The 26,068-nt window shown below is 39.7% G+C and overlaps 1 protein-coding gene across 2 annotated transcripts; it reads right to left on the bottom strand.

Annotated features, from left to right (window-relative positions):
• Positions 1-574: 574 nt before the first annotated feature.
• Positions 575-24,971, bottom strand: MPHOSPH8 (M-phase phosphoprotein 8). Of its 2 annotated transcripts, none has more exons than XM_032099352.1 (13): positions 24,693-24,971; positions 20,742-20,897; positions 19,001-19,846; positions 16,019-16,115; positions 14,099-14,224; positions 13,924-14,012; positions 12,659-12,799; positions 11,768-11,854; positions 9,553-9,707; positions 5,974-6,128; positions 4,553-4,680; positions 3,831-3,914; positions 575-2,917 (listed from the first exon to the last, which is right to left on the bottom strand). In XM_032099352.1, exons 1-13 carry the CDS (start codon positions 24,954-24,956, stop codon positions 2,876-2,878), a joined length of 2,370 nt encoding a protein of 789 aa, XP_031955243.1. In that variant the 5' UTR covers positions 24,957-24,971; the 3' UTR covers positions 575-2,875. The 2 variants fall into 2 exon arrangements, with proteins under 2 accessions (XP_031955243.1, XP_031955244.1); XM_032099353.1 differs by having other exon boundaries at positions 20,742-24,122; positions 24,693-24,780.
• Positions 24,972-26,068: the final 1,097 nt, after the last annotated feature.

Here is a 26,068-nt window from a genome sequence, read left to right as displayed (position 1 = left end):
CTTTTTAAAAGACAAGACTCCATTATGGACTCCAGCAAAACTAAACACACTGCTCCAGGAATGCATCCTGCAGGGTTGTCAGTGCTCCCATGATCCTGGGCAGCCACCAGTCTGGCAGACTGACCGAAGGAAAGACATGTTATACTGGCTGTTTTCCAGTACCATATGGAAAGGCACATGGTGGTAACAAAACTACAGCAGGGACAGACAAGCAGAACATTTTGGGACAGCTCCTGTGTACTTGGAGCAGTCCTGGGGGCTAAGAAGGCAGCTGAATGCTGTGCTGTCTCTTTCCCATATTGGAACAGCTTTCTTAAATTCAGACTGATCAAAACCCATCTTGTTTTTGCAAATGGGTGCAGAAAGCACAGAAGACCTGTGACAAGGTCGGCTGTATCACCCACCAACCTTCAGTACCTGTGAAAGACGCCAGGAACAGCAGTACTGGTGATGGAGCACTGGAGGTAAGGACTGCGAGCCTTCAGAACCATTTGCTACCACTGCAGTTCATAGGAACTGCAGCTGCAGCCCTTGCTGGTGGCAGCAAGAAGAAACTGAGCAAGTACTTCACAGGTATTTCTCCACAGTGCCTAAAGAATTGTTTTTTATTGTAGCTACTTTCTCTCCATCCTTTGTCCACCAAAACCTTTTTCAGCAATTGAATTAAAACCATACAATAAAAATGGACAAAACCCAGCTTCAAACAGCTTTTCATACATTTCTTAAGCATCTTCAATGGGGATTCTGAATTTATATTGCCAACTAAAAGAGGAAGACGGCTGCAAAATATCCATCCCTTAATAAAGCATCATGAAAGCCAGATTTCATTCCCATGTTCTGTAGAACTCCTCCCTCTCTCCCAAGTGCCTCAAGATAAAAAACAATACAATCCCCCAAATCAGCAGCCTTTGACAAACTACTTGCTCTATCAACTCTTGGAGCATTACTAGACATTTTTAGGTTAGACTGTACAACAGTTTCTAAATAGCATCTCTAGCATTTGGACATTTGTTCAAAACACCTTTTATCCCCGCCTGGAACAGCTCCAGCATTTCCCACTGGCAGGTGCTGTACAGAGCTTGTCCCACACACACTGTGCTGCCACACGTCCTACACCGGAGTAACTGCAAGGAGCAGCCACGTACATGAAAACTGGCACTCCAATGTAAGGAAACACGAGTGTCCCCTTTCCTTACGCATCATCCAGGGTTATGCACAGTGACTAAAATTTCAGCTACACAAAGTCCCAAGTGCTGGCAGTGACATACCTGATTCTCAGCCAGTGCCTTTCATGCATCTCAGGTGTTCACACTTAGCAAAGTGAGGTATCTAACATATTTCAGAGAGGTGGAGGTATCAAGTCTGTTCAAAACCCAAACTTAAGATTTCATCAATACTGTGCAAAAACATAAGCAACTATTCTAAATGAAAACAGAAATGAGGATTTGTATGTCATGCTGCTGTTCTAGTTTTATATAGCTTAATGTGACATTCCACAAAATTGGTGTCCTTTGCTACTCATTTGGCATCTCTTAAATATGGAAGATTTAAACTTCCAAGAACAAAAAATTAAAAACTGGTTAATTGAACTTTGTATTAAAAAGTCACAGTTCTTAAAAGGATACTTCATACATCTGCACCATTTTGATGGTGAGCCGTCAAAATCATCAAGAATTTATCCACAATAGTTTTGCTAATAATATAGGCACATAGTGGCATGTAAACTACACATGACAACTAGAACAGCAAAGGCACGATCTGGTTTGGTTTTTCCTACCTTTCAAGATGTTGGTTAATTTACAAAGAAAAATATTCTATACTCCATGCAGAAGTTTTACATTTATATTTTACAGCACAGGACCATTACAAAACTGCTGTCATCTGATAAAATGGGTCACTTAAATAAAATAATAATAATAATAAAATAAAAATATAGCAGCTTTTTGCACTGAGGAGCTGAATTTCTGAATTAAAGGACAACACGTGTTCTCTCATCTGTCAGGTTGAGAACATCTGAAATTCTCTATGTATCTTCTTGTCTACAGAAAGCACTGCCTGTACACTGAAGGTAGTTAAAAGTTTTCTGGTTTGCTATTTTCAGCTTTTGTTTGTTTTTCAGATGTCACCTAAGACTGCAAAAGTTAAGATGTCTGATAAACTACCAGTTACTTCTCTACTACCAAAGCAGGTTTAACCAGTGATTTAACTGGGAACCTGACTGCAACCCTCTATGAACTGAGCCTGTTCAGATGTCTTTGTTCACGCCTGCAGACTGAACTCTGTTAGTTCAAAGGGAATCACTCTAAGCATAACTGCTGTCTCATTGAGAGAAAGGAACAGCAGCAGTTTTAAACCAGAACACAGCCCTCAGCAACTTAAAAGTTAAACCTAATGCAGTCATTTTAAAGTGTAATTTCTGCCCATGACTCCAATAATATGACAGTTCTGCATTTCACATAGAAACGTTAGAGTAAGTAGAAAACTTTAGTTTACAAATGAAGATGATCTTTAAAAAAGACATTTCATGTAATTACCTTAAATAGTTCTTATATGCACCATTCCACATTGTGGAAAAGCTGAAATATGCAGTCTGGACTCCACAAGTTAAAGAAAAACAGAATTATATGTATTGGCACAAATACTTACATCTACATCTGTACAAAGTAAAAAAAGCTGACAACCCTGTCCCACCAGTGCAGCATATTCAACTGCTCTCCAACACACACTTCCTGTGACTGCCAACAAGCGACAGTGAGCTGGGAACTGAGTCCTCACAGTGTGGTGCCAAAAAGTTCCAAACTGCTTTGTCAGTCTCTAAACAGAGGAATCAGAAGAATATCCAAAAAAGTGTCAGTCCACTCAGCATGCTCAGAGGTCACTGTAGCTGCACTCTGTAAGCTCCTATGAGCAGCTTTACCTGCAAAAGCAAACAAAGGTTTCCATATCAACGCTGGTCACCGGTAGTTTCTGTGTTAAACACTCCTAATGTAGGAATGGCACAAGAAAAGGCACACAATTGCTACTGAGAAAGGGAAAAGGGAATTACAAAGTCCTTAATAAAATCAGTTTATAGTAGCCCTACTAAAATATGGATGGCTTGTTAAAGGACTCCAGTAGAATACTGCAGCATCAGGTGGTGTTTGAACAAGTTAGCCCCAAATCTGAACCAGACAAACATACTTCCATCTGAATACACCTTTTTCCACTTAAAAAAAATTAAAGGAAAGTACAATAAAAGATGTAAGAGTATAACTTCAGTGCAACTTTCTAAATCTAGAGATCTAGAAAATTTACTGGTGTGTCTTCCTAGGATAAAATAAATGCTACCAGAACAGGATTCATCTTGCAACAGGTAGTGGGGAGTATTGCCCAAACCACCTGTAAAATGCAACAGACTATTTAAAAAGCAGAGTGCATACCCTAGTAAGTATTTCCAACACACAAGCAAAAACATCTGTATGAAAAAAAAAGAAGAAAGGTGGACACTCCACATATCTTTCATTAATTCATTATTAAATCATTAAGTCATTAAATTCACAACATAGATGGAGAAAATGAATGTTTAGCTGGAACATTAGTTTACCCTAGTGCATGAATTACTCTGACTGCAGCATAAAAACATACAATTATGACAGAACTAACCCTTGGCAATGCTCCTAAGTTCTGGCAATGTCACAGGATAGAACTGTAACTGATGGAAACTGGGATAAGGAGACAGTGGAAAATCCTTAGTTTTACATTTGCAACATACAGCTAGAAGCATTCAGACTATGGAAGAGTTACTGTACAACAAATGAACATGCACATTTAATTTTGAGAACCTTTTGTACCTTGGCAGTAGGAGCTTCTGTCAACCGTATGAAAAGCTTGTTAAGGCCTGCAGTAGGGCTGAAGGAATAAATAAAGTGACTATCCTACAAGGAAAAAGAAAATGGACAGAGTTAATGGTAGGCTATGGCTTAGAGAGCTGTGTAAGAGGACTAACAGAACACAACATTTTCACTTATGCTTTTTTTGAAAGAACATTGTGTATGATGCAATCACCGAGAAAACAAGAGGACTTCAAAATTGTGCACAGTGATGCATTTAATAAATTTTAAAAAAACCCCAGAAATTAATTATTAGAACTTTGAGGTAGGTTGGTAAGAAAATATTTAAGAACTTACTTGGGTCAAAAAAGTGAGAGGCTTGGTCAATAAGAGAAGAAGCCTCAGTCCCAGAATCACAGAAGGGTGGAGGCTGGAGGAAACCGCTCCAGGGCATCTAATCCAACCCCCTGCTCAAGCAGGGCCACCTAGAAGCAGGCTGTCCAGCACTATGCCCCTGACTTTTAAGTTATAAATTTTTACAGAATCTAGCACAAGCAAACTTTATAGTTCTCTCCATATACAAAGAAAATTAAGTTTCATTTTAAGAAAAACCTTATCATGATAAAAAAATATGCTTCATCACAATACTGTAAATTCAAATTACGGCACTGAGATTTCCCAAGCTGCTCCAGAAGACTTAATGAAGCAGTTTTACAGTCAATCAGTTATATGAAAAGATTTACCAAAAATACAGGGAGCTGGAATTTGTCGTTTAAAACCACAGCTTGTACACTGCATGGTCCACAGAGCCGAGCAAGAACTTCTTTACCAAAGAAATTTGAATGGAAAATAAAGAGAAGAATTCCAGATCCTGAAAGGGAAGGCAGTTCAGTCACATGAATTTGAAATGAGATACAGTATTTAGAACTGCCTACACTGGACCTTTGAAGACAGGTACACATACGTATACATAAAAACCATTACATGGTGTGTGTATATATATATATATATATATAAACAAACGAACATGCAAAAATCCCATTTCCCAAGGCAGTGGATCCAGAAAACTTGGCTTGGCCACCAAGTTAAGGACTTTTGGCAGCAGAAATAATTTAATGTGGTTATTAGAAAGGACTGCAAAATAGAAACAGCAATCCTCAGCACAGTTCACTTCTGTGGTCTCGGATTTACCCAAAGAGACTTACGGAATTTAGTGTAGTTTGGGTCTAGTCGAGAATAGACAACTGAGACAAGTCAATTACAGATCTTTATGAAATGCACTGAAATTCAATAAGCAGCAACTTTAACTACCCACAAATGCTTCATTTTAATACGTAAACTTACATGAAGTTTCTTAATTCTGTAAGATGAGATACCTATAATCAAGAACTGGAAGACTTACCCAAAAACTCTGAACAACCAGAAAACTGAGCAGACATAACCACTTTCAATCTTAGTTTAAGTGGATTCTAATAGTCACACTGATTTATCACTTCAAGAAAGATCGGTATCAGTAGGTATTTCCCTGACATACTCATCAAAAATGACTTTTAGCTAAGCCAAGCAGCAGAGAATAGCATCTGAATTCCTGGAAGAATAAAGAAACATTCCCAAATACCTTGGGAATTTGATTCCCAGCCTTTTCAAAGGGTTTGTGGGCAAAACTAAGTTGATTGCAGCTGCTTCCTTTTCCTATTATTTCTAGGCTGCATTTGTCTCAGGGCAGTGCTGGAGCTACATTCCAAGCCTCCAGGACATGACCTACTGTCTACAAAACAAAAGGGTCCACTACAAGATTTTCTCTATTCATCTAGTAAGCCTAGATTTTCCTGAATCATTAATTCTAAGGTAAAGGTAAAGCACTCCTTTCCTGTAATGCCTGTCACTGAGCTAATGTAACCCATGAACAGAAAGAAGCTGACACTCTGTACATGGCAATTAAAAAAAACTTTAAAAAAAATACACACAAACCCTACCCATAATACATCAAAATACAATTGCTCTCCCTATGCTCCAAAATTAGGCATTCTTAATGTCATGTACTGCAAACTCATACAAAAATAATTTTGCATAGGAGATAATTTAAGACAGGCTTTAAATATATTGTTCTACGTCTTTTAAACAAACAAAACCCCCACCACCACAACAAACCCTTCTTCCCTACCTTCTGGCACATTTTGTGGAGGTTTATAGTTAAAATCCATAGAAAAGTCTGGCCCTTCACAGAGACGATGACACGCAATTGGGAACACTGGCTCCAGCAAAGCAAGGCGGGCTTCAAAATAACTCCTGATGGTATCTTCTGCTACTTTTAAGAGTCTGAAAGACCAAACAAGTGAGGCCTGTGGTTCACACAGTAAATTGTTTTACCAGACATAGGCTTGGTGAGAGCTCACACACACACATAAAAAAAGGATTCCAGATGACCCTTTTAGATTCCTGATTTTCAGGAATGAATGTCTTCATCACTAGCATTGATGCATAGATGACCAGAGGTCCCAATATTTTGTTAATAAAATAATTTATCAACAATCTGTTTGTGAAATTCAACTACTGGGTCCAAAAAAATAAAATATTAATACAAATGCACTACAGTAGATTAAAAAAAAGAATCTAACTAGCCACATATTTTGAAGGCTTTTTATAAGGAAAGATATCCCAGAAACATCAATATATACCTGGTGGGTGAACAAACATCACCACTTTCCCAGCCTGACTGAATTAGCAATCTGCCTGCAAGTACAACATAAAAATAAAGAAGTACATCCCTGTATAATTTTACTGGCAATACTACTGGAAAAATGCAGTTCCCAGTTAAATTCTGTGAATAACACGGTGAAAAAGTAGCAATACTACCAACTAAAACAGGCAAAGTGGGGGTTTTGTTTGTTTTTTGGGGGGGTTAGGGAGGCAGGGGAAACAAGCAGCCCAGCCTTCAAAGAGAGACCACATTTCCCACTGGTGTCTGGCACCTTTGCAGGCAGGTTACTCAGTAATCCTCTTCAGAAAGCTGTTTTGTAAGAAATGGGTTTTACATGTTTTAGCACAGCAAAGGTCCCACCTGTGGCAGCTTTGTAGCTTTTTCAGTTCTTATTCAGAGCACACCTCCCTGCCCTGCTAACTGAGACTATCATCTGCAGAATCTAAAACTTTGGTGTTTCACTGGAAAGAAACAGCAAGAACTGCCATGCCAAAGCAAGCCCCAAAGCCCACATAGCCTATTTTCCAGATGCTTGACAAAGCCCTATTAAAGATGAGAAATTAAACAGTCCTTTTTTGGTACACTGTCCTATTTTCCAGCAATCTGATTAAGAGCCATCCAAAACTAGAAACTGCAGCCAAATCACATCTCCTTAGATCTACTTAATCCCTTCTAAAATCCCATGTATTTGTGACCACAGCATTCTGCAACGAGACCCATGATTCAGTTTTGCTGTGCAAAAATATTCCTCCACTTCAAACCTATCACTAGATCATTTAGTAGAATGTCCTGCAGAACCTGTCTCATGGCTTTGGGTTGTTTTCTGTTGTTGTTTTCTGATTTTAGATTTTGATCTTTTAAGCATTTTATTTTCAGTTCCACTACTACTATATTGTCCTCCTTTCCAACTGACAAAAAGCACTAAACTGGTATGCTCAGGTAATGAGTCTAAAAGCTTCCTGAATTAGCAAGAGCTGTGTTACTCCCTGTATAGTTCACATCAGCACAGTGGTACCCCCTGGACATCAATTTGCATTCATCAATATTTAATTTTAACTGCCACTTCACTGGCAAAATTACATGGTCAAGATCTTCTGAAACCTCATTATTTGGATTAGCCAAAACTAAAGGTGGCAGATGTCACATAGGAAACAAACCAGAAAAGGCATCAAATAGTGAATGAGTGACAAAGTCTCACTACACTGAACAGCAGACACCAGATCACTTATCAGAATGCTTGCTGTTACCTTCAACATCTTAACTAACAAGTCGTGATTTGCTTCCCTGAGCAAGAATGAGCATACTCCATTCACCCACTTCAGCTGCCCCTGCTCACTTTAACAGGTTTCCTGTGTCTGAAAAGTAATTATTAGGCTTTATGCTTTTAGCACTTTTGTTTTTCCTTTTAGCCTTCTACAAGAGAAAAACATTCCTTAAGTGTTCATCTGCTCATGACAGAAGTTTGATACAGTGATCTACAGTATCAACAAACCTTACAGGGCACTAAAAACACTGGCATCATAATACTTTCCTCCTGGTATGAAACTGGATCCAAACATGTTACTTCAGCAAAAATCAGCAGCACAAAATCTAGCTGGAAACCAATCGCTGCTGGTGCACCCCCACGATCAATGCTGGGTCTGGTCCTGTTTAACACCTTAATTAATGACCTGGAAGATGGTGCAGCGAACCCTCAGCACACTGGCAGATCAGACAAAACTGGGAGAGGTGGCTGAGACCCTCTGGTGTATTTCTGTCATCCACAACATACCTTGACAGGTGTGACAAGTGGGCTAACAGAAACCTCATGATGTCCAGATATCTTTAAAAAGTTTCCAAGGACCTGACAACCTCTCTGAGCAGCCTGTGCCAGTGCTCCATCACCCTCAACAGGAAAAATCTATTTCCTGACACTCAGAGGTAGCCTCCTGTGTTCCAGTTTGTGTCCATTGCCCCTTGTCCAATCACTGGGAACCACTAAAAACAACCTGACTCCATCCCCTTCACCCTGTCGCTTCAGGTATTTTTTGACTGATACACATTGACCATTACAAGGCAGTTTCTGTAAAGACAGATTTAAGAAGTCAGCTCATGGGAAGCACAGGAGATCTGAGGTAGAAAACAGCCAGGGCTTTCTATACACTGGAAGAGAATAAGCTTGGACTACAAACTACTTCATAGATTGTCTTAGATTACATAGATGAATCATTAGGACTAATTATGATGAAACAAGAAAGAAATCTTGCACTGAGACAGTGTTCTTCCAGCATTAACTATGCATTCATGGCAGAATCTCACCTGCCCCTGTGACCCTCCCTGAGTCTTCTCCAAATTTCAAGATTGTTGGTTATCATTTTCTGCCCTAATACATTAACTATCAGTATTCCTCCAAATGGATATCTGAAGAGCTTGCTCCTTCTCTGTATGTCTTAGTTTAGCTCAGTGTATTTTCACATGACCATATGACATGAACACTTCACATGTCACATACCATGCACTGCTCTTCAGCCATTCTGCATGATGATGATGATGGTGATTTCCATCATCTACTGGTATGAAAGCTTTATCCCTAGCACTTTCAGCTCACAGTTGACGTTTAAAGGTCCAACAACATCACAACCGCCTGCACAGACTTTTCATGGTGTTTGTACTTGGTGTTCTTTTGTTTGATTTTTTTCCTATGCTTTCTAGCAAGGTATTTTATTTGGCATGCCCTACTAAGAGCTTACATTCAATAGTCCAGTGTTTATACACTTGTAAGTTTTCATGACTGCTGTACCTTTAGTTAAAGGAATCTTTCACTTCTAGGAATTACCTTTTTCTCCTTTCCATACTATTACTCAGTGGTTGAGCACGTGTATGCCAATTCTGTTAGCTCACATGATTTTGATTTCACATGATTTGTTAGTTAGCTTTCTGCCCAAATCAGATCTGTTTTCTTTCCTGACATTTTCCCCTCTTTTCCTTGACTTAAACCAAAATTATGACATGCCTAGTATTGCAAACTTCAGCAGAACAAACTTCCAAGTACAGTTTACTCACGTTTCCAAATGGCTCTTGAGCTGCTCATATACCAGTACGTTATTGCACTGTTTAGCAAAATGCATGGCACTGTTCTGATGCTTGGACAAAATGTTGCAGTCAGCTCCGTTTTCAATCATGAGCCGCACTATATCAGAATTCCCTCTTTTACAGGCCTGTGTGGAAAGGGAGAAGGTGCAAGGACAGAAAACAGTGATAAACCCATCAGAACAGAGCATAACGTGAGAGTAAGAAGAACTGCAGAAGTGAATTAAAATTCAAACTTTGTTACAATTCAGAACTATTAACTATTTGCTCTGTGAATAGTAACACAACTTGAAACTCAGGAACACACTCCATAAATATTTTATCTTTATCCAGGCAATACTACAGACCCAATCCTACAGAAGCAGCAACACTCAGGATTACCAAGCAGACATAATTAGAAAAAAAAAAATTACAAAGCAAACCCCAAAGTTGTGTGAAAACATCTGATCTGCTGGAGTTCAGTAACTGTACATTTTCTTGCAATTGTTTACCTGAGTAAGTATGTTTTTGTAGAACTATTTAGAAATTATTAAAGTAACATTTCCAAGTGTCTGTTTTTCTATGCATCTCAGTTTAAAATGGTACTCTGGGTATGCAGTATACTTACAGAATCTGTCCCAGACTGGTGTGTAGCTATGTCAGACAGCCACTGTTATCCTCTGTGCAAATGTTCAAGGCTGTTCACTGTTACTTACAGCAAGAATTTCAGGGCACATCAACCAAAGACTTACAAAAGCACAGGAAAATCTAAAAAAAGTTTTACTTTGAAGAATGCAAACACACTCTTGGTCACTTGTTTTCAAATACTTCATGCAGACAAATTAGGGAAAGGCACAAGAGATACAACATTTTTATCTTTGTGAGGCCTTTCAAAAGTCAGCTTCTGAAATTTATCTCTGCTCTGAACTTTGATCTGTGCCTTCAATCCATAAGCTTCCATAAATAGAACAACCCACCTGTTGTCCTCAAACCAAAAAACCCAGAAAAATCTCACACCACCTGACAGAAAGGAATTGAGTGTTAAGATTTTTTTTTCTCTGGTAAGAAAAGTATGAGAAAACTCCTAAGGTTAAATAAGAGTGACTTGATAAACACACTGATATGTTTATCCACAGAGAGCTAACCTTCTACTTGGTGTTCTTTTGTTTGGTTTTTTTTCCTATGCTTTCTAGCAAGGTATTTTATTTGGCATGCCCTACTAAGAGCTTACATTCAATGGTCCAGTGTTTATACACGTCTAAGTTTTCACAATTGCTGTACCTTTAGTTACTGGACATGAAGATCCTATTCTCTGTATCTACATCACAAAACAAACACCTGGAATAAGTCACTGTAGGCTGCTAGTCAGTTTGTATAACTGTGCATCAAAGACTATTAAAAACTTTAAAAACAATGAAGTTCAAGACTGAAGTTCATGGAAGTAGTCAAACTATGAAGAGATTTTGGATTGAAGTGGCTGAGGAAACCACAAGTGAGTTCTTGTCTTCAGAGAAAATGCAAAATCCCCACACTTGTTAAGCCTTACAGAAGGCAGAACAGAAACAATACCACATTGTCTGGGCAGGAACGCTTCTGTAACCTCTTTGGCAAACAAACTACACTAACAGCCTACAAATAAATACAGCAAGTTTATCCAAAGGGGAACTTTGGTGAAATTCATTGACATAAAGAAAAAAATATTAAAAGCACAGACTGTTTTAAGAGTATTAGAATTTTCCTGTTACAACAAAATTTAAAAACAAAAAAATCAAAATTTCCCTTGTGACTGGGGGAGTAATGGTGCAGAACAGGCACTGGGAATTAGACTGCAAATTGGCTATTTTATTTCTGGCCTGCAATAAAACAGCAAGTGTCAATCACAGTAACACACAAGTGAAAGATTTTCCTTTCTGGAATTTCTCTCTTCCTACTGACAATCTCATTATCTCAGCTGGAAGACCACATCTGCATTTCTCTGAGCCAAACAACGGAAGAGGATGATGAGCCACTGCATGCTGAAGGCATCTGTGTTTATTGTTTAGATATTACAGTACCTTAAAGGAATGGATTAAAACTCTGCTTAGAGTAACTATGAATAGTATTTTTATTTCAAATATGGTACGTGTTCCTGAAATGAATTCTACAAAGACGTTTTTAGTTTGGCAAAAGTATTACTATTAAACCATGTAAGGACAAATACGGAATTTACCTTCATTAAGGCAGTTTCACCACTGCTCTGCTGCATGTTCACATATGCTCCAGCTTCCAGAAGAATAGCTACCGTTGTTAGAAAATTCTGGGGAAAAAAACAAACCAAAACCACAACACAAGTAAATAAAAAATACTCTGATTTTGTTTCAGAATGTAAAATGACATTTACTTAAAATTCATCCATAGAATGCAAAACATGAGTCATGACACAATTAACACTGTTCTCTCCCATGGCTAATAAGAGCAGTTCAGACTTAGGCAAGTGGATGGCCGTAATTGTTTACAATTCTTACTTTTTTTCTAAATCTTGCAATAACAAACATCACAAGAAGGAAGCAGTGTATTTGCACCTGCCACCAAACTGGAATGAGGCTCCCTTCTGGCCTTCTATCTCCTGTACGTGGGGAAGCACATGGACCAACCTGAACAGAAGAGTGCTCTCATGAAACCCTGACTTGCTCTAACTTACTGGTTTAGCTGGTCTTAGTTTGGGAAGAGATTGCACTCTGTGGGATCCACTGCCCAATTGCTTTAAAATAGCAAACCCTGTTTAATCAGAGATTTTCTTTCTAAGTCTATCCAGTTTGGATTCTGTATAGCCAGATACCATAACATGCAATTCTAGCACAAGAACAAACAGACAAAAAATTCAGAGATACCCTCCGCCTCCACTTTTCCTCCTATGATATTCTCCGCTCAGGGCATGGTTTGTGATCAGAACTTATTTACACTACAATAACCACAGCTGCTGAAATTATGCATTTAAGGTCACCCTGTTGTATGTTGCTAACTACTTTTTAGGCATCATCCAAAGGTAAAAAACTGTGTACCACCTTTAAACGTAAGTAAAAGACCCCAGAACCCCAAATACAACAATAACCAAGCCAACCTTTTCAGCTGCATGTATCAATGCAGTTGTTCCATTTTTCTGTCTACCATTAACTTTAGCTCCTTTCCTGATTAGCACCCGCAGAAGGTCATCGTGCCCTCCAGCAGCAGCAAGCATTACCAGGGTCATTCCACTTGCATCCTGGAACAAGAATCATTGCCATGAAAAAAAGCAAATACGTCAAGATAAATCAAAGCTGCAAGACAAAAACTATAAGCGCGTCAAAAGGTTTCACAAAGATTTCCCTCCCTGGCAGAAGAATTCACACATACATGGCTGCCAGATACGAGCGAACTATCACCTCCCACTTCTCTGGTCTGCAGGTCTCACACTCTGAGCTCCATTATCTGCAAAATCTGTAACATTTGGAGGACCAGAACAAGAAGCAGGAAACCCAGAATGAAGCAGGAAGAAAAGCTGTAAGGTATTTGAGGGTGGGGAAGACAGCAAGACCATGGAAAATAGAAGTCAGCACCCCTGCAGAAAAACCACTATGGCTCAAGTCAGCTGCTCCCACAACACTGCTTTTTGATTTTCTCAGAGTGTAAGTGCAAAGACAGTTTGTGACCAGCCAGTCTCCTCACTCATTCCTGCATTTTTCACCAGACCTTACAACTCACAGAACACATGCTAGCCTCAGTAGTTCATTTGGCATTTTCCCTACGACGCTACATAAGTCTTAGCACAATGTGGAGTTCTCAAAACACTACGTAATACAACTACCCAAGATCACCAGTGAAAATACTGCTACTGGAGATTTTAAAACTCAAAAATGAAACTAGAGTACTATTTAACAGGAAAATAGATCCTTGAAAGTAAACCCAGTAAGAACACAGCTGATGACACATTGGCAGAAAACTAATTATAAAGTGAAGTGGTCCCTGTGTGTCAAACAACTTCCAGGTTTTTGGGGGTTTTTAGAGTTTTGTTTCCCATGTATAATGTTTTATGCAATTCAGCCACTTGAACTGATGTTCACTGTTCCTTATAGCATGCATAGTTCCACATTTAGTCAGTTAAATACACCAGGCAAGATACCTGGAAAGCTACTCGGATGGTTCTATCAAATTTCATTTTTTCTTGGAAGAAATGTATAACAAATACTGAAACTTCCAAGTCTCTACTACTTTTTGACACCTTGTGCTTTTTTACCTAGGTGAGATGGAATTCTGCTACAACAGAAGAGGGGAAAGCTTTTCAAACAAATCAAAATTTGTATTCTTCCCTCCTACTGTCTTCCAATACTTCTACTGCAGAAAAATTACCTCTTGATCCAGATTATATTCTTTATTTGAAGAAAGCGCCATTTTCACTGTCATGTAGTCTCCACTTTTAACAGCATCTCTCAGGAGAGCTAGAAAATAAATTCAATGCTATTATAGGATATTTCCCTTTGAAATGTCAGCTAAGAAATACCCCCTCTTCCCAGAAAATACTCACTACTTGATATTGGTTCTGTTGATACATGATTCTCATCTTCTCCATCAAGATGCTTCTGGAATTCTTCTAGTGTCAGCCATTCTAACTGCATGTCCATACCCAAACTTAGGACTTGCTGCTTGCCATCTATTATGTGTTAGATTTTGTGGAAGAAAAAAAATGTAAAATAAGTAACAAATTGCAAATTTTCAAGCTTGCCCTTGCTTCAATGATCAGCAGCTTAACATATTACTGCTGCTACTCTTCATTCAAAAGAACTCTGGCAGCCAGCATGGAATGGTTCTCAGCAACAAAGGCTATATTACAAACAAACATAAAATGCTTTTACTTGAAAGAAACTGTTCATTTGTTGTAATAAATAAGGCTGAAGTGATTAAGGGAAGGTGAACACTCCATCACTGTAGTAGCATAAACACCAGAAACACACTGAAAAGGTATCAGTGAGTTTCAAAAGAAAACTTCATTTCACCCCCTGCAGAGGCAAGAACTGGAGCACTAGAGATGCAAGAAGGAATGCAGAAAATCTCAACTACCAGTGCTCTCCATTTGACACAAATCCACTACTTCTCAATCACCTTCTGCAGTAATGCAACTCCATGCGTCTGTTTCATCTCTTTTATTTCTCCTTCCTTGTACACCTTGCTCTTTTAATTCTTCTATGAATTTATATTCTAGCAAAGAGTCTTCTCTTTTGCAGTTATTCTCAAAATATTCACTGTTTTTTTCTGAAACTACATTAAACAACTCAAGTGTACTTCTGATGTCCTTAATTCCTAGAATATTAAGACAGTTACCAAGAGTGATTACTTGAGCCACTAACAACTATTACATAACAAAATTTAAGTAACTGATCAGCATCCATCTAGAAGAGATCAGTTCTCCTTCTGTAAGTATTGGAGCACAGGAGCAAGCTTAACATAAGACAAAAGTCAGGGAGAGTTAGTCCACCTCCACCTAGCCTGGCAAATCTGAGTTCTGACTGCTTTCAACACGGTACCATCTTCCTTTTAAGAAATGCAGCCTAGAATTGTGCATAAATTACTACTTCTAAAAAATGGTTCAGTATATCTGTGATGACCACACAAAGGACAAGTGCTGCAGAGAACCAATCATTAACAACGATTAATAAACAATCTATGCCACTTTCAGAGAAAGGTGTTTCTCTAGCAATAGCTGTTTGAAGTATCATAGCACCTTCTATATCCATTCACAATTGTCAAAGGTGCAGCTACCCAGTTTTCCTCAGCTCATCCTCATCAAACTAGTGAAGGAATTTATCCTGAAGAAAGTAATCCAGATTTGTTCTGAGATCAAGAGCAGTAATGCTAACAATCCATTATACTATCAGGGATAGAAACAGAACGTAGACATTTTTCACTGTGTATCAAATAATCCAGTTCTGGTGATATTTTACAGGTTGTATAATATAACTCATCCTTGTGGCTAGAGCAGGAGGCAAGAAGTTTGTCTGATGGGAACCTCTCCAGTTTTCCTGAACAGAAACACTATATATGCATAATATTGTCAGAACACTTCTGAAAATAGTCAATAGTTGGATGAATTCCTCTAAAAAAAAAAAAAAAAAGGGTTACTATTACATGCCAGAGAAGCACAGTTGTCAATATTAATTTAAAAAGGGTGAAATCTTGACTTGTCTACAAAAATGTCAGACTTCTATATACTTCCATACTTCATACATGAAGCATATATTAACATTCTCATGAAGCATATATTAGCAAAGCCATTAACCAGAAGACTTTTGCTTCCTAAAATAAAAGCACAAGTCCTTATTTCAGGGGGTGGGTGTGTGTGGGTGTGTGTGTGTGTATGTGTTACAAACCTATACAATACCCTGTAGAAATAGGAAGAGAATGCCCTGAAGAGTCATTCCCTGCTCTGTTTTAAGCAGTTAGCACTTACTTTTTAGGCCCTTCTGTTCTTTTCTGCTTTTTTCTTCTTTTTCAGACTCTTTTTTTTGAGATTTTTCTTTCATTTCTGTTTTCTTTACTTCTTTTTCCTAAAATTGAGAACAAAGATCAAATTTCAGTGGTAGAGAAAAAATGGAAAATAAACTCCTTTCACCACTCTAACAACAAAGTATATTTACAATGAATAACTACTATCAATACAATTACTACTACTGTATGTAACAGACTTGTAGACATTCCTGAGAATTAAACAGGTGAGTCAGGAGTTAAGTCTGTGAAGGCTTCTTCCCTAACAGAAGAGATATTATTTCCTGAACACAGTTACTTCAATTCATATTTTTACTGCATCCCAGCCATTCAAGTTGCTTTATGGAAGAGCTGCAGATATGCCAAAAACAGCACTTTTGAAGGAAATTCAAAATGATGAACTTCTCATTTGTTCCAAATACTGAACCTGAATAAGAAGAATGTAATTATTTCAAAGTATTTAACAATTTTGTGGCACCATATTTGAAGCATTATGACAGCATTGACTTGAACCTCAACTGAAAAAACTTGACATTTGGACACAAAAGGTTCCAAGCTTTCCAACTTACAAAGAATGCCATGGCAACAGTAATTTGTGAAAAACAGACATTCAGCAAAATCCACCCAAACTCATGATATCCATGCAGAAGTCAAAGCTTAGCAATATCTAGTATCACAGAAGAACTTTACTGTAGATGTAGATATATAATCAAATTTGCCAAAATGGAATTCAACTGTCTCTACCAAAGTCTACCTTTCTCCTCCTGTAATCTTCTCTCTCCACTCAGACAGCAAATTTACTGCCGAGTAGGTTGGACACTAACCTGGCACAGGGAACAGCACTGGCTCTCTGAAAAACTGCCCCAAAAGAAGTCCTCACAAAAATTTACATATATGCTACCATCTCTCTGACACAGGAAAAACCTTAATTAAAACAGATTAATTGGGTGTATCATTAGGTTTTAGCAGAGCTGAGACATTTCATTGTTTTCCTCACCGCCTCCCTTTCCTCCACAAACCTCGGCTTTTGATCGCTGACGTGATTAATGCTAACACAGACAGCTGTCAATCCTGGCAGATGCTCAGCATTTAAGAGGAAATCCATAACTGATTAAAGGGACTACCAGGTATTTGCTACAGTGGGCTGTTAAAATCAGTAATCCTGAATTCTATTTCAGATTTCTAATACAGATCAGATGCACAATGTACACATTTATTTTTTGGGGTAAATGAAACGGAAGGAATGGTTCAGCATGCAAACTGACCCCAAACAGAAAAGACTGTGTTATAAATTGACATGGTTGCTGCTCTATAAGCAGAGTTGCATAAGGAAAGACAACTACCTGAAATATACATGATGACTTTCTTTGAAAGATATCATCTGCTTGGGCCAACAATTCAGTGAACAAAGAAACCCCTGCTGAACTCTCCACCAAACCCACCCATGTAAGTCCACAGCTGCTCCAGAGAATAACTAACCAGTTACAGAAAACACTGTTTAAGCCTTCTACACTCAAAAGAAGCGAGGAGCAGAATGCCTTCTACACTTCCCTGGTACCTCAGAGCACGACCTTCCATGGAGCACAACCATAAAAAAAGCATAGAGACACATTACTGAGAATGCTGACTGAAGAGCCATAAGCAAACCCACTTTCTTCTGCTGTTGATTTATTCATGGTCAAGGTGGCAGGATTTTTTTATACCACTGGTAAACAGAACAGAATTCCAAAGATTTTTCCTATTCTTGTCTCTCTCTTACAAACACTATAGCCTCAAACTATAAGTAAAATATTTGGGTAATAAATGACCATACCACTTCAACTAATTAAATAGCCTCCGACACTGGCCTGTGCCTCAGAGTAATTCCTTGTTTTCCAGAGCTTTCACCACTAAGATCCTCCAAAAACACTCTTTTGTGTAGCTCTACTCTGAGATTAAGCCATGTAATACTCTACCCCCAAAATAACTTATTTAAGGTGACCTACTCCATACACACAACAATCATAAGCAGAGGACCACTGCTGAACCTGCAGAAGAAACTTTCTACCATGGAATTATGGTTTCAGAAGTGGGATATAGGCCAGTAAGTATCAAGGTGTTTTGGCTGCAATTCTGTTAAATCAGAACATGGTTGCTCTGAGCAAGCAATGTTTTACGAACTGCAAACTGTATTAGAACAGTCTGAAGCAGCTGAAAGAAATTATATTCCCAGAAACATTACAAAAAATGTTTATTTTTGTCATAATTTTTTTCTTTTGCCTTTATAGTACTGCTTTTCTTAAAACACTAATGCATTAAAGAAGGAAAAATAAATATGCTGGTATTTGCCTACCTCATTTCTTACAACAGATACAGCATTTCTATTTAATATGAAACCATGTCATGAAACTAAGCATTTTCTATAAGCTCTCCAGGAATTCTAACAAGACAAGCCTGCTGCACAATTATCTGGGAGACCTGGGCTTAGAAGTGGTTTCAGCACTCCAGTTCTCAGGTAGGTGCTACCACATGTAGGCCCTAATGGACTGGCTGCCATCTGAGAGAGCAAGTTTTGCAAGAGCAATGCTGTTCTGTCTTACTACACAAGCAGAAAAAAGCCAAATGAGGAAACTCCTGAAGGTGGGCATGAACAGAGCTAAAACCAACAGCATGCCTTGGAAGAACAAGAAATTTCATTCCAAGATGGCATAGTAAACAGAAGAAATTTATCCTTTCCCATTTAAATATGCCCTCCTCTCTAAAGGGGGGAATGCTTTAGGAATGTTCAGAATCCAGAAATTTTCCAGTCTCTGTTATACACTGTGCAGTGGGTTAAGATCATGCACCTCAGTACCTTTCCAATTTTTACTTTTCTCTTTACCATCATGAACAGTCAGGGTTTGAGGTATCTGTACCTCGAAGATGACTGATTTTATCCTCAGCCCCAACCCTAACACCCTGTGCTTACCTCTCCAGGTGAATCAATGGGCTTACACACCCTTTCATCAGTGCTCAATTTCAAACCCTTCTGCACTGGTGAAGGAGCAGGTGACACCTTCTCCAACTCTCCTGGTACTTTTTCTTGACCTGTTTGCTTTTTGTGCGTGCTCTTCTTCTCTAAATAACTATCCTGAATTTCTGCTTTTCCACCTTCTTCTCTATAGTCTTCTGCTTTCTGAACTTTTTTCTTCTTTCTTTTAACCCTAGCATCAACACTATCGTCTTCATTACTTGCTGATCCATCAAGACATTTATCAGTAATGGGATCTTTTTCATCAATTTCTTGTTCTAATCTCTCTTCTCCACTTACTACCTTTTGTTTCTCATCTTTATTTTCAGAATTTAAGTTTGAATTTTCATTATCAGTTCCTTGATAAAATGTATCATCTACAGTGCTTGATTCTGAGTCAAACTGAACATCTCCATGCTTCTCCTTCTGTGTTTTTTTATTTTCTTTAGAATCTTCTTTAGGTTTTATTTTTACATCTTTAACTTCTCCCTTCTTTTTCTTGTTTTCTTTAGCATCTTCTTTCCTTTGCTTCTTTGGGTCCTTTGAATCCTCCTTGGTTTCTAAAGTCCTTTTTTTTGGCTTTGAATCTAAAACCAAAGTATCTGAGGCATTTTCACATTCTGTTCTAGGTTTTTCCTTGAGTTTTGCAGACTTAGATTTCTTCTTCTTCAGGTCATCTGAACTTTTATCCTCTCCATCTTTTGACTTCTTCTTTTTCTTCTTTGGTGAAACATCATCTTTTGTTTCACTTTGCCAGTCACTGTCAGACTCTGCTTCAAATATATCATCATTTAGAGATAGTTTCTAAAAGATAAAGAAAAAAAATTAAAGTTTTTCCTTCCCCAATAAACTATCACTTCGATACAAAGTATACAAAAATGGTAGTGGTCATGCTTGGGAAAGTAAATTTTTAAGCACTTTAATATTTTGATCCCTGCCAAGGTCATTCATCATTGCCAAATTGCAGAATGGGATAATACAATTCTAGCTTACTTACCTAAATTACATTACTAACTGCTTGGATGAGAATCAGTACACGAACAATTCAACTAAACCAATTATACATCCAACAACCAGATTCCAGAACAGAACTAAATCTTAGCAATTTTACATCAAAAATAATTGATCTGATTTTGTAGTATTTATCTACAGGTTTCCCAGAAGCAAAGTATCAGTTTTCAAAAAGGATCCTTACACTGCTTTTTTCAAACTAACGGAGCAGTTAAAAAGAAGAAAAGAAAAAGCCATATTCTGCCCTCTGGCAACTAATCTTTCTGCATGCCTCTCTTATCAAACTTAACATGTAAAACCTCACTGATCTCCTACAGAAAGCAGGAGGGTGATTAGAACAGTGTGCCCAGCTTCAGTGACAAGACAATATGCATGTGGGTAGGGAAAGGGGGTTATTTATGTTGTCAAAAACAAACTAAAATGACCATACTTTACTTATACAGTCCCATTAAAAATGGAAATGAAGTTTAAATAGATTAAGTCTACAAGCAAACTTGTCAACAAAAAAATCCCTACCAGAGAACCACAACAAAATTAAGTTTCCCAAGAAACAAAACAGTTTTAAATGAGACTCCTTAAGTCTTCTTAATTCCACATTTCAAATGCCTTCCCTTCTCCCCTCCTCTCATTAGCGGAGTCTAGATAATGATTATGTCTTCAGTGTAAGATACTGAAAGTTGAAACACACCTGTATGTCTTTTTTAACAGGTTTAGGCTTATTATCCACAATCTTTTTTCTGAATTCAAGCAGCACTTCTTTGCAGTCTTCCAAGTGAACCTCTGGTTCCCACGTATCATCATCAGAGGTGTATCCTTTCCACCGCACTTTATAGAGAATTTTACCCTGTAAGAAAAACCCACAACATTTAATACAATACAGCATAGTATTGCATCAGCTAGTCAGTTCTTGAGGATCTCAGGGGATATACAGTTTTGTGTATATTGAAATTAGTATCTCTGTAGTTGGAGTAGTTTTATCCAAAATAGTTGCAGTATGTAACATTTGTTCAGAACCACAGCTGCAATGTACATATCATAAATTCCCAGTCATTTTATCAAAATTGATTTTCTGACACTTGTGAAACTATTTTTTAAAAAGTTTTGGTATTTCTTCCATAAAAATTTCAAGCTTGATTTTTTTCTCTTTACTGAATAACTTGATATAAACCCTTAAGAATTCTAATGAATTAACCCCATTCACCAAGCTTTATACTGGAATTCATAATTTATGCTTTATTTGTAATCAATTCTATTTTTGATAAACTGAAACACCAACAATTAGGAAAAAACCCCAGCAATGAGATCAAGTTAAACCTAGACAAAAATCTGCGTGTGCGTGTGCATCTCAGTGGAGTTACAAAGATCTTGGTAGAAGATTACATACAAAAATCTGAGACCAATTGTTTCAACAGTGTTTAACTTCACTGAGGGACAAAATTGCACCTTGTAGCTTCTATCTAGTTTTTTCTACTAGATTAGGAAGTTCTTTACCATTAAAAAATTAATTTTTTTAAGCAAATGTACTAAGGAAAGCACCTCTGGAGAGGCAAAATAGTACCACGTTCTTTCAAACATGGACTGATAATGCTCTGAAAGACCTTACAGTGCTAACCAAGCCTGGAGAAAGAAAGCTTCAGAAGAACTGCATTTGGCACTTACTGTTAAATGTACATGCATAAATTTTTTGCCTGAGCATAATTAACCTTTGACCAAGTGTATATACATGCCACTAAACTTTAGCAACCAACTAACCAACTCTATTTACAATCTTCTGTATTTTGCTTCACAGACATCTAAATAAATAAATAGCCTATATTCAAACATATTAGTTTAACAGTTCTCTTAAAATTTAGCTTAGCCCTACTCTCTTGATTTAGGAATTAAGTTTTCAAAATCATATTTGCCTGTCTCCTCTTTCTTTCTTCTAAAGGGGTTACTTACGAAATAAGCAACTAGTAACTTTCTTATTACAGTCACAGAGTGTGTTAGGTTATAAGAGATCTCCAGAACTAACAAGTAAAACGCCCTCCCGAAGCAGGACTGCCTGCATCAGGCTGCTCACATACCTGTCCGTCAGTGTATCTATGCAGGTTTCCCTGTGTTCCACCTTGTGTCCACTGTCTGTCTCACCCTTTCCCTATGCACCCCTGAGAAGGATGTAACTCTGTCCTCTCTACATCCTCCTGTTAAATAGATACAGCTATTACAATGATCTCCCCTGATTCTTCTCTTCTTATGGCAAAGCAAATCCAGCTCTCAGCTCCCTAACTGTTTTCATTATCCTTCTCTCTGGTATGTGCATGTCTCTTCTGTCCTGCGGAGCTCAGAACTTCACACACTACGCTGGATGCATCTCAGCAGTCTGAGAAGAGAGGAAGAAGCATCTCCCTCGATCTTCTGGCTACACTCTTGGATGCTGCTGGTCTTCTTTGCTCAAGAACTGCTGACTCATGTTCAACTTACTTGTCTGTAGGGACTCCCGGCTCCTTTCCTGCAAATCTACTTCCTAGCCAGCTGGACTCTCACCTGTCTGGTGGCACAGGATTATTCCATTTCAGCTGCAGGACTTCTCCTAGCTGCAGTTAGGTGCACCCTTGTAACTCAGGCAAAAAATGAGCTACAAATCCTTTTTTCATTAACTGAGAAAGCTGCATAAAATAAAGTGTAATGCAAATGCAAGACCATTTGGCTGTTGAATGAATATATCCCATACATGGAGAGTGACAGAAAGATGCAGCTTAGGAGAGTTATACAAACTTCAGCTTAAGTGAAAACAGAAAATACTGATTTGCACACTGAAGAGACACAGCCTTCCACTCACCTATCAACACTTTTACTCAGTACTGTTATTTTTTTCCTCTGTTATCCCTTAGAAAAAATACAATGCTTCCAAGCATTTTTATACTGCTCTAGCTTCTGTGAAAACTAGTGATGGGCTAGATCCAGTTTGTATGGAAAGCAGTACTACCACATCATTAAACACCAGAGTTAAGGTTTCCCACTTCCACTGGGGAACATCACAATTTGTACCAGAGCCTGCTGCTTTATTATAACTGAGGTGCAGTACAAAAGGCTTTTGAGATACACTGAGAGACTACATTTCCAAACTTTCACTGAGTGTTCTCTTAAGTAGGACGCATTAATGTTTTATTTATCCACAGGTCTAACTCCCCAGCCCAATCCCAACCCAGGAGTGCTGTCTCTCCTCCTACCGCTACTATCAGACCCAGCAACACCAGTACTGTGAGTGAGAAGAACTTCCCTGTGCGAGGACTGTCACTTCTGTTGTGTAACACAGAACACCCGACCCGCCTCATGCCACGCTGGACAGTGGCTGACAGTCTGTGGTGACACATGGCTTTCCCCAGCCATTTTGGAAGTTAGAACTCGGTACAAGTTCCTGCCTTGCCCTGCACTTGTGAAGCCCAGGAGCACAGGCCCTGCTGCAGAGCAACCGAGAGGGCACCTGATGCATTTGGAGCTCACCCACAAAGCCACAATCAACATGTGGTGGTACACCCACGTGCTGAAGCTCATTGCACTGGAGAACTCAAGCACATAGAGCTCAGAACGTGCTGCAGAACAGGCTGCTTGGAGGAGGATGGAAAAGGGACACCCTGTTACCAGCACGTGCCAATGACATTTTTAAGAGATGGTACTTGATGTATTCCAGTACTCTTTATTGGTATGTCTCACCACCACGACCACTACCACCTAAACCTACAGATTTTAGGTTCCATCACTTGGCGGGGGGGAGGGGGGGGGGGGATTGGTGGAAAAAGAAACTAAACGAAACAAAACGAAATTAAACAAGAAGAAATCCTCTTGTTTTCAAGTCTGACTTATGTTGACCAACACTTCACACAAGCAAAGCTATAAATACGGTATTACCCTGAGAGCATAACATAATTTTAAGACATCAACATATTTCAGCTAAAGTGCAATTTAATAACATCACAAATATCGAAGAAAGTGCTGATCTGAAGGTTCTCCAGCCTAAGGGTTTCAAGACTCTGATGTTTTACATGGAATTGACAGAACTTTATAATGTCATGTACCAGAATGAAGCCTAAAATGAAAACCATAAAACAGTTAAAATAAAAACCTTTCAGGCACAACATCATAAAAACTCCCTATAAGGATTATTTTTTCTATTTGAGGTTTAGGAAAATTTTTCAAGAACTTCAACTAGTCTAAGTTGCTTTCAAATAAACAAATTAAGGTTTGGTATTTCAGTATAAACAATACAAGATCACTAGAGCTTATTCTTTTAATTAGAAGAAGACTCTTATTTTAGGAGGTCTTACCCTGTTTTGTAACCCAGTGAACAGTCTCTGGCAACATACCTTGAAAACAGCTCTAAGTTCTCAGTTATAGTCAACCCTGCCCATCTCTGCACTAAAACATTTCACATCAAAACAGCAGCGCAGTTCAGCCCTAAGAGCCAAGAGTAGTTTAACAATGCAGACAAACCCCAACAACTTAGTAAAGAGATATCTTTGGCTGACGAGATTGAATCTGGAGTAAGGGACAAAAAGCCTCCTTGCACCACTGTGCACAGCCTATTTTAGATTGCAATTGTAACGGGATTCCTCTTTACGCGTGGTCCTCGCCCAGTGTAAGAGACCCGCGCACTCACCCCCTCGGTCTTCACGTCAAGGATCTTCTCCACCTCGAACACGTCCTCCCCCTCCTCCTCCTCGTCCTCCTCGCTCTCGTCGCCGCCAGCCTCCCCGCCGGCTGCTACCGCAGCACCCGCCGCTTTGCCCGCCCCGCCGCCGTCTCCCTCCCCGTCCTCCCCATCCTCCGCCGCAGCGGCCGCCGCCGTCTCCTCCTCTCCCTCCGCCCCCTCCGGCCTGGCCGCCGCCGCCGCCTCGGCCCCGCTACCGCCCGCCGCCGCCATCTTGGGCCGAGTTTCAAACGACAATGGCGCAAAGCGCCTGCGACATCCGCGGCCGGGCGCGGGGGGCGGGGCAGGGCCGCCCCAGCCAATCGCCGCGCCGGCAGCCCGTGACGCACGGGGCCTCGTGCCCTCCGCGCGCGGGGCGGGGCTCGGAGGGGGCCGCAGGGACCGTCACGGTGCGGCCCCCGGCCGTGGGCGGGGACAGCTCCCTCGGGAGCGGGCTGCTCCCTCGGGAGGGGGCTGCTCGGAGCCTCTGCGACCTGGCCTTGGACACCTCCAGGGATGGGGCAGCCGCAGCTTCTCTGTGGCCTTGGACACTTCCAGCCGTGCGGCATCCGCAGCTTCTCTGGGCAGCCTGTGCCAGTGCCTCACCACCCTCACAGTGAAGAATTCCTTCCTAACATCTAGTCTAAATCTCTCCTCTGTAGTTTAAAAGCATTCCCCCTTGCCCTATCACTATCTGCCTGTCACTCCTCCTCTTTTTTACAATCCCTCTCTAGGAACAGGAAGGTGCTATAAGTTCTCCCTGAAGCCTTTTCCAGGCTGAACAACCCCAACTCTCTCAGCCTGTCTTCATAGGAGAGGTTTGCTCCAACCCTCTAACCATCCTGGTGCCCCTCCTCTGGACTTGCTCCAACAGCTCCATGTCCTCCCTGTGCTGGGACCCCAGAGCTGGATGCAGCACTGCAGGTGGGGTCTCACCAGAGCAGAGCAGAGGGGCAGAATCCCCTCCCGGGCCCTGCTGCCCACGCTGCTTTGGATGCAGCCCAGGACACCTCTGGCTCTCTGGGCTGTGAGGGCACATTGACAGCTCATGTCCCGCCTCTCATCCACCAGCACCCTCAAGTCCTTCTCACAGGGCTGCTCGAAAAGAGTTCTTCTCCCAATCTGTACTCATGCCTGGGATTGCCCCAACCAAATGCAGCATCTTCCACTTGGACTTGCTGAATCAAAGGGATTCTTTGCCCTCAGCTGGATGAGGTTTTGGGGAAATGCACAAGGAAGATGTACATGGCCACCTCAGGACAAGGTCCTGCTGTGGCATTGATAGGGTTTCTTACTAAGGAAAAAGAACTGCTTTTAATTTCATAGTATTTTGCATGTAAAAGTAA

This window comes from Corvus moneduloides, chromosome 2, assembly GCF_009650955.1.
Source record: "Corvus moneduloides isolate bCorMon1 chromosome 2, bCorMon1.pri, whole genome shotgun sequence".
NCBI lineage: Eukaryota > Metazoa > Chordata > Aves > Passeriformes > Corvidae > Corvus > Corvus moneduloides.
This window is presented reverse-complemented; position numbering and strand designations above follow the sequence as displayed.

What these genes read in the sequence shown, in the direction of transcription:
- MPHOSPH8 (XM_032099352.1), bottom strand. Translation starts at nt 24,956, where the DNA reads ATGGCGGCGGCGGGCGGTAGCGGGGCCGAGGCGGCGGCGGCGGCCAGG. An exon ending in CCATTGATTCACCTGGAGAG is followed by an intron (nt 16,116 to 19,000) that starts GTAAGCACAGGG and finishes TCTCAATTTTAG; the next exon opens with GAAAAAGAAGTAAAGAAAAC. An exon ending in CTCAAGAGCCATTTGGAAAC is followed by an intron (nt 6,129 to 9,552) that starts GTGAGTAAACTG and finishes TTGGTCTTTCAG; the next exon opens with ACTCTTAAAAGTAGCAGAAG.